General features: G+C 32.5%; 1 protein-coding gene across 7 annotated transcripts in view; it reads right to left on the reverse strand.

Moving 5' to 3' along the window:
- LOC134696993 (serine/threonine-protein phosphatase with EF-hands 2-like) overlaps positions 1-13,591 on the reverse strand; it is a 68,535-nt gene that overhangs the window by 13,317 nt on the left and 41,627 nt on the right. For all 7 annotated transcript variants that reach the window (XR_010103044.1, XM_063558988.1, XM_063558990.1 and 4 more), the window contains 3 exons: positions 12,171-12,325; positions 3,740-3,901; positions 1,014-1,180 (listed from right to left, as the gene is read on the reverse strand). Coding sequence is in view for 6 of the 7 variants with exons in the window: in XM_063558988.1 (XP_063415058.1) it covers positions 1,014-1,180; positions 3,740-3,901; positions 12,171-12,325 (484 nt within the window). In the remaining variant the exon portion in view is untranslated. The remainder of the gene's footprint in view (positions 1-1,013; positions 1,181-3,739; positions 3,902-12,170; positions 12,326-13,591) is intronic.

Here is a 13,591-nt window from a genome sequence, read left to right on the forward strand (position 1 = left end):
TCCCCATTTCCATTCTCAATTTTAGTTATCATCTCCCTTCAATAAACTATATTTTTCACTTTTACATTTTTCTAAATATATATATCTTTATTCTCACAAACCAAACAAGTAAACTGCGAGCTACTGCTCACTGATGATACCCCTGCCACAAGTGGATAATATTAATAGTGTAAAAATATGAAAGTGTTCAGTAAACAGGAAGTTGTCGAGTGATGAATCTGAAAACGCATCATACGGTATAGCTGACTTATATTAATCCTGAAACAAAATTTCAGAAATCCTTGTATTGTAGTTCCTGAGAAAAATGTGACGAAAATTTTCAACTTGCCTATCTTGTGTAAAATCTTATGAGTGTTCGGTAAACAGGAAGTTGTCAAGTGATCAATCTGAAAACGCATCATACGGTATAGCTGACTTAGATAAACCCTGAAACCAAATTTCAGAAATCCTTGTATTGTAGTTCCTGAGAAAAATGTGACGAAAATTTTCAACTTGGCTATCATGTGTAAAATCATACAAGTGTTCGGTAAACAGGAAGTTGTCAAGTGATGAATCTGAAAACGCATCACACGGTATAGCTGACTTAGATAAACCCTGAAACCTAATTTCAGAAATCTTTGTATTGTAGTTCCTGAGAAAAATGTGACGAAAGTTTCATTGGACGGACTGACTGACGGACGGACTGACTGACGGACGGACTGATGGATGGACGGACTGACGGACGAACTGACGGATGGACTGACGGACGGACAGACAGAGGTAAAACAGTATACCTCCCCTTTTTTAAAGCGGGGTATAATTACAAAGGTATAGAGATCTCACTGATACACATAGTTACTATAGCTTCTACTAACGAAAGCTCAATTTGGAGCTAATGTGTTTAGAGACTACTTATGTCAGTACACCTTTCCTATATTGCCTATATTTTTCACTATATTCTGAAAACTTTATATGACTTGATTATTTTGTTTGTAAGGTGATTAGTTTGGAAATTCCTGATGATAATTTGATACCTGATGTTCATTATATGATCTTCATGGTTTCCTCTATTTATATACATCTCATTTGGATACAATAGAAAACTAGCAAATAAAATAATAACTATTTCTACAGAGTTGCTTCCCCTGTCTACAAAATCTCCATTGAAGATGTAAGGATTGTCCACTGAAGGAAGACCATTCTGTAACAAATAAAACTATAATTATTGTTGTTTTCTCAATCCACAAATTCTTTAAGGAAGATGTTAATTAACTCCCTGTATAAATCATTTTCTAAACAGTGACAATGAATTGTATGTTGACTACTGCCAGGTTGTCTCTAATCATTTTTTGGTCATTAAAATAAGAAATGAAAGCAAAATGAACTAGAACTTTGAGTTAACTATAAAACCAGGTTTAATCCACAATATAACAGATGTTTTCCATTTGCTAGATTTGTGTGAGCTTTTGATTTTGCAATATATTATAATAAACCAAATCAGTTTGGTGAATTTGCCTTGGAATTTTCAATATTTTTCTTATTTCAAATTTCACAAAAGATCTTCAAATTGATTATCTCCTTTCACATATATTGAATCTGGATTATGTTCAGTGTTCTACAACTTTGTAATGTTTCCTCAATAAAAATGTAGTCGAGCAAATTTAAACTATTTTTTAATTTCATGTTTATTTTTTGGTTTATTATAATATATTGTTAATTAATTTATGGTGTTACAGACTGTCTTTGAGGATTTACTTAGGTGAGGTTTAGGAATGGTGCTTTGCTTTTGCGCCAATTGGCATTTCATTTGCACCAAAAAAATCTTTCATTTGCGCCAAAATTAAAACCTTTCATTTGCGCCAATAATTCAAGTAAATACAGGTAAATAGTATAAATAAATGATTTTTTTTCATAAAACACTTTTAATAATAAAGACAGTTTTTGTTGGTATATTTAAACATATTCCTCAGAAATCAGTCATCTTAAACCCATACAAGGTATGTTAAAACTTCTTTAAAACACAGTTCTGTTCTATAAACAGAGTAAAAATTGCAATACATTTGTAAGCATAATACATTATAGTAAGGTTATAATTCTGTCCATATTAGTTGTTATTCTGGCTTTGCAATTTTTATGATACACTTAAACGATTTTTAATATGATGCATATGATAAGCTATATACAGTATGTGTGATCATAAAAAAATACAGACTTATTTCCTCTATTTGTCTATATGAACTGACAACGTCCATCTATACACCTAAAAAATGTAAACATTTCATAATTCAAACCTCAGTTTTGTAAGTATGAACATTCATCCAGGTGAAATACTGTAGAAACAAATCTTATTCACTAACGTAAGGGTACCCAAATTGCACCGAGTACCCAAATTGCACCTATTGAGAAAAAATAGCAACGGAAATTTTACAAGATTTCCTAGAGACTAAAAAATTTGTATTTTTATGATTTGATACTATGCACGTCTTTCAACATAGGTAAACATATTTAAATATACACAAAACGTTCACAGTATTTATCAACAGCTGGACTGTTTACTGAAAAAGCAAAATGTACTAAAACGTCACCATGCGACGTCATCAAAACGTCATCTTTTTAAAATTAGCAAATACAATATATTTTAAGTATCCTTTTCGTAAAATATGAAGAGTAAGCATAGACTAATATCCAATTGTTCAAAATATTTGAAAAAACTAAACAGAAGCTTGGTTATTAGACTTTTGACGATGTGAATTTAAGCATGGATGCAATTTGGGTACTCCTCCTTACAGAATCATGGACAGTTTGGAGGTTGGTTCAAACCCATTTTTTGATGACTCAATATGGATTAAAAATAAAACTGCTGTACCTATACAATAAAGAAGGATAGAGCTACAAAATAAACACAGTATGGACATTTTTTACTTGATCATAAAAAAACGTAGGTGAAAAAACTGTCAAAATAGGTGCAATTTGGGTACGGTCACATTATACAGCAATGAATATTTTACTTTTCTGGTACCTGTATTACCTGTGAAATGGCGCAAATGAAGTTTTTTTATTTGGCACAAATGAAATATAACTTTGTGGCGCAAATGAAAGATTGGATCTTTTAAAAATTGGCGCAAATGAAATGCGCCCGTTTAGGAATTGTGTCAGAAGTTCGGACTCCTTGGTTATTTCCTTCAATACAATACAATATTATGCCCCATAGCACCTCTTTTTCTATCCATATAACCCTTCTATATGACATAAAAAGACATTTACCAAAATTTCAGCAGATTCTTAATTTTTTTCTTTCAATTTGAGACCCAAATAATACCGATGCAAATATAAGGGAAAAGTTCAAGTCAGCCTTTTCCCGCCATTTCTTAAAATTCAAATATCTCAAAAAGGAGCAACATAAACTATAACTTTTCTAGATTATTTCTTCCTTTACTAACACTATCTCTTTCAATTTAAAGTATCAATGTTAAATTCTTGATTTTTTTAATTTCACTTAAAAACATCATTAACTTACAGTGAGGTGTGAACATCTTCTTTAGTTTGAAGGACACATTATGACTTTGAGATAAATAACAGCAATAAAAGCATTCAATTATATACCATAGCTCTTTTTTCATCTCTTTAATTCATAGGCAATACCAAGTTCAGCTAACTATTCTATATTTTTGAAATTTTAATGACATTTTATCTGAAATGTTTAGTAAATATTGGTATAAAGGGACAACAAAGACAATTATCAAGAACTCAAATCCTTTACCTTGTGGAATATCATAAAGAGATCATTCAGTTTTCCATGTAAATCTCCACACACAGTTATTTTATGTGAGATTGATGTTGTTGCTTGATTTATATTTCCAAGTTTCTTTAACTCCTCCCGAGTTTCCAAAAGTAACTCTAACAGATATTTTACATGTAATCTCTGAAAAAGGAAACAGAACTATAAGTACTATAAGTAGTAACCTACAAAAAAATATATTGAAAAATTTGTAAGGGTTCCGCGGAACCCAGTGTCTCGCTGTTTTTGCTGTAAATCGCAGGCTCAACAACAATGAGGAAAAAAAATCAATAAAAATATTCCTCTTGTTACTATTTTAAGATTGTAAGAAAATCTAAGTCCATTTAAAAGTAAATAACAGAAAAAACAGAGCAATCTTTTTACAAACTTTACTTCTGGATACAATCGTATGATCATAAATAAGCTTCTTTTCAAGTTTGGTACAAACCCAGGATAGTAAAGAAAGTTATTAAAATTTTAAAAACTTTAACCCCAGAGTAAATGTAATGGTTCCCCGCAGAAAAACTAAGTCCATTTAAAAGTAAAATATGGAAAAAAATGGATTTATTTATTTACAAAATTTACTTCTGGATATTATCATATGATCACAAACAAGCTTCTGTCCAAGTTTGGTAAAAACCCAGGATAGTTTGAGAAAGTTATTAATATTCTAAAAACTTTAACCACAGAGTGAATGCTTTGTTTCCCTGCAGAAAAAACTAAGTCCATTTATAGTAAAATACGGAAAAAATGGAATTTTATTTTTACAAAATTTACTTCTGGATACTATCTTATGATCATAAACAAGCTTCTGTCAAAGTTTGGTAGAAATCCAGTATAGTTTAAGAAAGTTATTAAAATTTCAAAAACTTTAACCACAGAGTGAATATTTGTTGACGCCGCCGCCGACGACGGAATGTAGGATCGCTTAGTCTTGCTTTTTCGACTAAAGTCGAAGGCTCGACAAAAATGACAAATAATTTAAGAATGCATGGGGCGGATCCAGCCATTTTAAAAGGAGGTTCCTAACCCAGGACAAAAGGGGGGGTCCAACCCCTGGAACCATCCTCCACATGGTTCCACGCCTGCACATGAAAAGAATAGATTTTTTTTTTTATTCGTGTAGGTTATAGGTTCAATTCCTGGATTTTCTCATCTCTTATCAAATACAGAATATCCATAAATCCTTGAGGACCTCCTGAAACAATTCAGGATCACGATAATTCTACATCAGAATTTTAGAACATATATCCACAGTGTAGATACTATTCTGTACGCTTTCCGGAAGTCGCGATTTTTGAAGCGAGAACTTTTTGGATCACATTTTCAATTTGTCGGATATACTATATTCAACGGTAAGATGTTCATCTGTTCATTGCTTGATGATTAATTCAGCTGACATTGATATTCACAAATGGTTTATAATTAAATTTAGCACATTCATTATTCGTATCTTTGCCTTAATTAAGAGATTTTCAAGTGCATCACTAAGGAAAATCAGTCGGTGAACCTAAAAACAATCTTTTTGCACTCTTACTGTACAAATTAACATAAAATCCAGACTTAATTTACTAAATAAAGTATATTTTGAGTGGTGGTAAAAGTTTCAGCCAGATCTTTGAAGCCAGAAAAAAGAAAATTACACTTGTTTGAATTTCTCACTGTACGATCAGTCTCGCTTGTATATTTTGAAACTGTATGATCAGTCTTTATTTCACTGTATTCTAGTAGTGATTTCAAAGTTATTTACGATACATTAGAAGATGGCATTTTTCTAAATAACACAAATATATTTTAATAAATTCACATCCTGTAAACTTTTCAAACATGTTTTAGCTTGATAGGGTGTACTCGACTTACTACATTAAGTATAAGGATGTTTGAATGTGGCTGAAAAAAAGAAGGAGGTTTGTTTGTTTATAGAAGTTTCAGGAATGTCCTCCGTTATACTTAAAACTGTACAAACACACAGATTTAATTGTTACTATATAAAAATGCATGAATTTACAAACATTCGAGGCCGTACTGTAGCCTATAATTGATCACAGTTCCTTCACTTTGTTTTGGATGTAGATCTGTCTCTTTCACACTCAATTGTACACCACTTTGTAAAGCGATGGTTTATAGTGATAATGATGTCCGTCTTTCCTTCGTCTGTTGGACCAGTACAACATGTTTCGCCAGTTTTGCAAGCGCGTCCAATCCAGGAGAAAAGAGGATTCCAAATATATGTTCCCATACAAATGCATTGAAAGTTAAAAAAGAGTTTCAAACTGCCGGATCCCAATTTTCTTGAATCCGTCACTGGTATAACTATTAATTATTTTTTACTCAGATTCCATATCATAAATTATAATATAAAAAAGAAGATGCGGTATGATTGCCAATGAGACAACCGTCCACAAGAGATCAAAATGACACAGATATTAACAAATATAGGCCACCGTATGGCCTTCAACAATAAGAAAAGCCAATACCACAAAGTCGGCTATAAAAAGCCCGAAATGACAATGTAAAACAATTCAAACGAGAAAATTAACGGCCTTATTTATATAAAACTAGAGGCTCTAAAGAGCCTGTGTCGCTCACCTTGGTCTATGTGCATATTAAACAAAGGACACAAATGGATTCATGACAAAATTGTATTTTGGTGATGGTGATGTGTTTGAAGTTCTTACTTTACTGAACGATTTTGCTTCTTACAATTATATCTATCATGAACTTTGCCCATTAGTAACAGAGAACTATATTTGGTAAAAATTTACATAAATTTACCAAATTAATGAAAATTGTTAAAAATTGACTATAAAGGGCAATAACTCCTTAAGGGGTCAATTGACCATTTAGGTCATGTTGACTTATTTGTAGATCTTACTTTGCTGAACATTATTGCTGTTTACAGTTTATCGCTATCTATAATAGTATTCAAGATAACCAAAAACGGCAAAATTTCTTTAAAATAACCAATTGGAGGGCAGCAACCCAACAACCAGTTGTCCAATTCATCTGAAAAATTCAGGGCAGATAGATATTGACTTGATTAACAATTTAACTTCTTGTCAGATTTGCTCTAGATGCTTTGGTTTCATAGTTATAAGCAAAAAACTGCATTTTACACCTATGTTCTATTTTTAGCCGTGGCGGCCATCTTGGTTGAATGGCCAGGTCATCGGACACATTTTTCAAACTAGATACCCCAAAGATGATTGTGGTCTAGTAGTTTCAGTGGAGATTTTGTAAAAGATTACTTAGATTTATGAAAAATGGTTAAAGATTGACTATAAAGTGCAATAACTCCTAAAGGGGTCAACTGACCATTTTGGTCATGTTGACTTATTTGTAGATCTTACTTTGCTGAACATTATTGCTGTTTACAATTTATCTCTATCTATAATAATATTCAAGATAATAACCAGAAACAGCAAAATTTCCTCAAAATTACCAATTCAGGGGCAGCAACCCAACAACCGATTGATCGATTCATCTAGAAATTTCAGGGCAGATAGTTCTTGACCTGATAAACATTTTTATCCCATGTCAGATTTCCTCAAAATGCTTTGGTTTTTGAGTTATAAGCCAAAAACTGCATTTTACCCCTATGTTCTATTTTTAGCGGTGGCGGCCATCTTGGTTGGTTGACCAGGTCACGCCACACATTTTTTAAACTAGATACCCCAAAGATGATTGTGGCCAAGTTTGAATTAATTTGGCCAAGTAGTTTCAGAGGAGAAGATTTTTGTAAAAGATTACTTAGATTTATGAAAAATGGTTAAAGATTGACTATAAAGTGCAATAACTCCTAAAGGGGTCAACTGACCATTTTGGTCATGTTGACTTATTTGTAGATCTTACTTTGCTGAACATTATTGCTGTTTACAGTTTATCTCTATCTATAATAATATTCAAGATAATAACCAAAAACAGCAAAATTTCCTCAAAATTACCAATTCAGGGGCAGCAACCCAACAACCGATTGACCGATTCATCTGAAAATTTTAGGGCAGATAGATCTTGACCTGATAAACATTTTTATCCCATGTCAGATTTCCTCAAAATGCTTTGGTTTTTGAGTTATAAGCCAAAAACTGCATTTTACCCCTATGTTCTATTTTTAGCGGTGGCGGCCATCTTGGTTGGTTGACCAGGTCACGCCACACATTTTTTAAACTAGATACCCCAAAGATGATTGTGGCCAAGTTTGAATTAATTTGGCCAAGTAGTTTCAGAGGAGAAGATTTTTGTAAAAGATTACTTAGATTTATGAAAAATGGTTAAAGATTGACTATAAAGTGCAATAACTCCTAAAGGGGTCAACTGACCATTTTGGTCATGTTGACTTATTTGTAGATCTTACTTTGCTGAACATTATTGCTGTTTACAGTTTATCTCTATCTGTAATAATATTCAAGATAATAACCAAAAACAGCAAAATTTCCTCAAAATTACCAATTCAGGGGCAGCAACCCAACAACCGATTGACCGATTCATCTGAAAATTTTAGGGCAGATAGATCTTGACCTGATAAACATTTTTATCCCATGTCAGATTTCCTCAAAATGCTTTGGTTTTTGAGTTATAAGCCAAAAACTGCATTTTACCCCTATGTTCTATTTTTAGCGGTGGCGGCCATCTTGGTTGGTTGACCAGGTCACGCCACACATTTTTTAAACTAGATACCCCAAAGATGATTGTGGCCAAGTTTGAATTAATTTGGCCAAGTAGTTTCAGAGGAGAAGATTTTTGTAAAAGATTACTTAGATTTATGAAAAATGGTTAAAGATTGACTATAAAGTGCAATAACTCCTAAAGGGGTCAACTGACCATTTTGGTCATGTTGACTTATTTGTAGATCTTACTTTGCTGAACATTATTGCTGTTTACAGTTTATCTCTATCTATAATAATATTCAAGATAATAACCAAAAACAGCAAAATTTCCTCAAAATTACCAATTCAGGGGCAGCAACCCAACAACCGATTGACCGATTCATCTGAAAATTTTAGGGCAGATAGATCTTGACCTGATAAACATTTTTATCCCATGTCAGATTTCCTCAAAATGCTTTGGTTTTTGAGTTATAAGCCAAAAACTGCATTTTACCCCTTTGTTCTATTTTTAGCCGTGGCGGCCATCTTGGTTGGTTGACCAGGTCACGCCACACATTTTTTAAACTAGATACCCCAAAGATGATTGTGGCCAAGTTTGGATTAATTTGGCCAAGTAGTTTCAGAGGAGAAGATTTTTGTAAAAGATTACTTAGATTTATGAAAAATGGTTAAAGATTGACTATAAAGGGCAATAACTCCTAAACGGGTCAACTGACCATTTTGGTCATGTTGACTTATTTGTAGATCTTACTTTGCTGAACATTATTGCTGTTTACAGTTTATCTCTAACTATAATAATATTCAAGATAATAACCAAAAACAGCAAAATTTCTTCAAAATTACCAATTCAGGGGCAGCAACCCAACAACCGATTGACCGATTCATCTGAAAATTTCAGGGCAGATAGATCTTGACCTGATAAACATTTTTACCCCATGTCAGATTTGCTCTAAATGCTTTGGTTTTTGAGTTATAAGCCAAAAACTGCATTTTACCCCTATGTTCTATTTTTAGCCGTGGCGGCCATCTTGGTTGGTTGACCAGGTCACGCCACACATTTTTTAAACTAGATACCCCAATGATGATTGTGGCCAAGTTTGGTTTGATTTGGCCCAGTAGTTTCAGAGGAGAAGATTTTTGTAAAAGCTAACGCCGGACGACGGACGCCGGACGCCAAGTGATGAGAAAAGCTCACTTGGCCCTTTGGGCCAGGTGAGCTAAAAAAAGGAATGTATTTCTTATTTATTAAAAATATTTTATGGGGTTTCTTTATATAAGATACGGACTTGAACATTGCATTATATGGAGGCACCAATCAGTGACCTCCAAAACCAATTGTTTAACTTTTCTAAAATTGCTCCATTTTTAATCTATCAATGTACTATGGACCTTCTATTTCGAATTTTTTGTAAAAATATTTTTGATGTTTCTCTATCTAAAATACGGACTTTGTCATAACCTTATATTGGGCGTACCTATTTTATATCCACAACTTCCTTCAGACACTTGTCATAACTTAATGAATATTTTTCAGATTCCTTATCATTTAATTCAATTGTGTACCTCTTATTTTGGTTTTTCGAAAAATCATCAGTTTTTTATTTCCATGATATGGACTTTTCCACTACCTTATTGGGTGGTACCCACTTACTATACGCAACTTTCAAAAACTTACCATATACTAGTATTAATAAAAGTTTAAACTTTCTCATATTCGTTATTAAATGATGCCCCTGTGCACCTATAATTTAGTTTTTCTGGTGGTTTATTTTTTTCCAAAACATGGACTATAGAAGTGGCGGGGTATAATTTCGTTAATTCTTTCCTCAATACCTAAAGTTTTTAAACAAAGCTTTCTCTATCTATTTTTGTCATTTTAAAAGAGACATGCTTGATGTATGTAATCACCAATTGGTCAACAGTAGACGGTGTAAATAGTCTTAAGAATGTAATAGTTAAACAAATAACTGCAATGACACACTAATACAAAGTCCACAAGCGAATCATGTATTGCTTTTTAGGCATTTGATTTTAAGTAAGACTGACGGAACAAAAATATAATTATTTTGCTGTCTACAAAAATCATCAGAAATATATTTGTATTGTCTGATGAAAGAAATTACACGTATAGTTCCATGGACACAATCATAAATTATATCACATAGACACGTATATACCTTCAAATTGCCGTTGTTTTTCGGTCAAGGTCGTTAAAAACTTCCATTTGTTGTTGTTTATTTCTTCAAAATCACGACTGGTCATACAGACAAAAAATCTGAAATCGCTACTAGAATACAGTCAGTTTTAGACTGATCGTACAGTTATTTATTTTGGGATCCTCAAGGAAAACATATTTTTTATTTGAAATACGGACATTCTACTTAAATACGGTAGGAATATTGAAACAGTATATATTTTACTTTAAACTGATGCAAATATTGGCAATAAAAGATTATTTGCTTTGTACTACGAGAGCAAAATTGTCAATCGATTTCACTTTTTTCTACGAAGTTGGTGTGATGCACGCGTATATTTTATATTCTACTGCATGTTTTTGTTACAGTTACTCATATTTATGATGTTGTACATACATTTAAGATGTGCAAAGCACTTTATAGATATAGGAGTAAACAAATGATGAGAAAAAGCACCAAAACAAAACCGTTCTGTTAGCCAGTTTGAAATCCTCGCTTCGAAAATCGCGACTTCCGGATAGCGTACAGAATAGTATCTACACTGTGATATCAGGACCTCTGTAATCGTTAGGGTCAAATTCAAATAATGAAGGCAACTTTCAGATAAAATACAGCGATAAAAAGTGCATCTCATTTGCTTTTCATTTCATCAAATGCATGTAGTGATTTAATTGCATGATTTCATACATTGTATTTTTGTTTGTATTGCAGTAGGACCACAGTAATAGCAAGGGTTCTTTAACCAACAGTAAGGATGCCTGCCATTTGACCAAAAAATCTAATTAAGAATACCACAGTTTAAAGCTAGTATGTCTTATTTCTTAATGACAAATCTAAATCAAAACAAAGCTGTGACATGATTAAGTCAGAACATTTCAATTTTCACATTTCAACAGCCACTGAACCAGCAAACATATATGTTAAACCCTGCCACATTCTGTATGTGCCTCTCACAAGTCAGGAATCTGTATTCAGTGGTTGTGGTTTGTTGATGTATATCGTGTTTGTTTTTGGTTTACTGTTTTATATACATACATTAACATGAGTTAGTTTTATCATTTGAAATGGTTTGTTTTGTTGATTGATTCTTTACCTTTTATAGCTCACATTGCAATATGGGGTTTACTCATTGTTGAAAGCCAATGGTTACTTATAGTTGTTAACTTCTTCGTCATTTGGTTTCTGGGGGATAGTTGTCTTATAGGCAATCATATATCAAATCTTCTGTTGGTTTACATTTGTCATTTCTGAACCTTTTATAGCTTCCATTATGATAAGCACTTTGCTCATTGTTAAAGGGAGTATGGTGACCTAGAGTTATTAATTTCTACATCATTAGGTTTCTGGGGATAGTTGTCTCATTGACAATCATATACCACAATTTTTCTTATTTCTATTCAATCCAGAGCTTCTATCCTCATCTTCCCATTAATTTTAACCTTTTTAACTCGTACTATGACAACACAATTTCTTGTGTCAAAATTTATCAAGCAGTCATTGATCATCTACCGGTAATTAACTTATAATTCATTTTTGTGTCCTTCCCCTTTACAAATGGCTTCAGAACTCTAATATGCCAATCTGATTCCAAAAAATGATTTCACTGTATACCTGTTTAGATTTGATTGCTTGGATCAAGCTCTGTAGCTGAGAGTATGTCATAGGAAATGTAATGTGGGGACCAGAATACATTGGATCAACAGTGATAGCATCTGGATTGGACAGACGGTAGATGTTGGCATCTTCTGTTTCCAAAGTAAGGGAATCTGTAATCATAAAATATAAAATGTTACTTCTTTTTTTAGTATGGTTGTTATCAGAGGTGTACTGAAATAGAAAAATATACTTTTAACCAATTGAACCAGATGCTTCGCAGGGCGTAGCTTTATACGACCGCAGAGGTTGAACCCTGAACGGTTGGGGCAAGTATGGACACAACACTCAAGCTGGATTCAGCTCTAAATTTGGATTGTGATTAAATAGTTGACACAGCATAGGTTTCTGACACAGAATGAATGTGTTCTAATGAACTTAAAATTTTTGTTTTCCCTTAGAGCAATTCACTATGCTGTTCAATATTAATCCTCTCAAAAAATGTTTGAAGAAATTTTCTTTTTATTTATGAAATTTCAAATGAGAAAAATTGAACCCAATATTTTAATCACATCCCCCTTTCCCTTATTCCAAAACTAATCTCAATTAAAATATTCTAATGGAGTTTGCAACAATAACTACTCATTTAAATACATCATAAAATATTAAGATGTAAAAAAACTGCTTGTTAACACTGAATGGTAAAGATTATTTAAATTTACCAGTTGGTAGTAAAAAGTGAATATACATTGTATATTGTATATAACAAAGATTTAAGTTGATTCTGGACAAAGAAAGATAACTCCAATTAAAAAGAATTCTTGCAATAAGATATTTCTTGCTTACTATTTTGGACAAAGAAAGATAACTCTAATTAAAAAAAAAATTGCTATTTCACAATATTGTGAAATAAGATATTTCTTGCCATTGCACAATACTGTGCAATTGAAAAGACTTGCTATTGCACAATACTTAATATAATAATTTTAGATCCTGGTGTCAGTTTCACAAAAAAACTTACGACTAAGATTGATCGTAAGTTATACTGAATTGTTCATGACTTACGATCAACTTTAGTCGTAAGTTTTTTTGTGAAATCAACTCCTGATTTGGAGATTCAGCATATCAAAGAGGCCCAAGAATTTAATTTTTGTTAAAATCAAACTTAGTTTAATTTTGGACCCTTTGGACCTTAATGTAGGCCAATTTGAAAACGGGACCAAAAATGAAGAATCTACATACACAGTTAGATTTGGCATATCAAAGAACCCCATTTATTCAATTTTTGTTGAAATCAAAAAAGTTTAATTTTGGACCCAGATTTGGACCAACTTGAAAACTGGGCCAATAATCAAGAATCTAAGTACATTTTTAGATTCAACATATCAAAGAACCCAACCGATTCATTTTTTGTCAAAATCAAACTAAGTTTAATTTTG

This window comes from Mytilus trossulus, chromosome 14, assembly GCF_036588685.1.
Source record: "Mytilus trossulus isolate FHL-02 chromosome 14, PNRI_Mtr1.1.1.hap1, whole genome shotgun sequence".
NCBI classification, from domain to species: Eukaryota; Metazoa; Mollusca; class Bivalvia; order Mytilida; family Mytilidae; genus Mytilus; species Mytilus trossulus.